The following is a 928-nucleotide window of genomic DNA, read 5'->3' as shown; positions in this document are numbered from 1 at the left end:
AGAATGAGAAACGTGAGGCTCTATTCAGTGCTTCTACACAAACAGGGGGGACTGGAGATGGGGCAATGTTTGAGCAGCAGAATAATCGCTTTGTGGTCGTCTCACGCTACATGTTATTTAATTTTATTGCTGTTGTTTATTTGGTCACCAATTGTGTGATTTCTTTTTTGATTGATTGTTTTTTTTTTTTTCGCTGGTAGTGATGGGTGATATTTCGTTCGCCTATTCAACACCTTCATATCTCCTCTCTTTAATTGGGGTTTGCCTGTTCGATTCTTCCGTTATTTTTTTGATTTGCGCGCGTATCTTGTTGACAGTGCTACTGTTGCTGCTGCTGCTGCTGCAGTGGTGGCAGCGCAGTGTCTTCATCCCTGCAGTGCACGTCCGTGCAGTGGGCAGACACCGTACTGGGTCGATGTTGTCAGTGAAACATGGGTCGAGGGAGGAGGAGGGTTTGCGGCCCCGGCAACAGGAGCAGCAAGAACGGAATGGTTGGCAGGAGACAGTTGGCGGCATTGTTGCCCGATGGAGCTGCATGCACAGCGGAACTAAGCATGTAAAACAAAGGGCAAACAAAGGCAGAAAAAAAAAAACGAAGCCGCGGGAAAAGAAAGAAAGAAAGAGATATATAAAGCCTGGAGTGTGTATGAGCAATAATATGAAGACGAGGGTGAGAAAATACTCTTTGGTATGGGCATGTAAATGCTTCTGTACAGGTGAGCGTGCCTTGCTGCATGGAATATACAAATGCAGTCAAAGGCGGAAAGGGGATACACCGAGTGTGTATGTGCGTGTGTGGCAGAGAGGGAGACGGCAAGGGTGAAGCAGGAGGGAGTGAATGGTGTGTGACTGTGGCTGTGGCAACCACAACAACAGAAGCACTGCCCATCCCTTTTTTTTTTTTTTTTCGGTCATCCGATTATCTGCC

General features: G+C 47.0%; 1 protein-coding gene across 1 annotated transcript; it reads right to left on the bottom strand.

The window, feature by feature from the left end:
- Positions 1-222: 222 nt before the first annotated feature.
- Positions 223-537, bottom strand: DQ04_20911000 (hypothetical protein; the record flags this gene model as incomplete). Its single annotated transcript, XM_009317969.1, has 1 exon — positions 223-537. One exon carries the CDS (start codon positions 535-537, stop codon positions 223-225), a length of 315 nt encoding a protein of 104 aa, XP_009316244.1.
- Positions 538-928: the final 391 nt, after the last annotated feature.

Source organism: Trypanosoma grayi (genome assembly GCF_000691245.1).
Source record: "Trypanosoma grayi strain ANR4 Tgr_2091_V1, whole genome shotgun sequence".
NCBI lineage: Eukaryota > Euglenozoa > Kinetoplastea > Trypanosomatida > Trypanosomatidae > Trypanosoma > Trypanosoma grayi.
The sequence above is the reverse complement of the archived record's forward strand: the minus strand, read 5'-3'. Positions and strand labels throughout refer to the sequence as shown.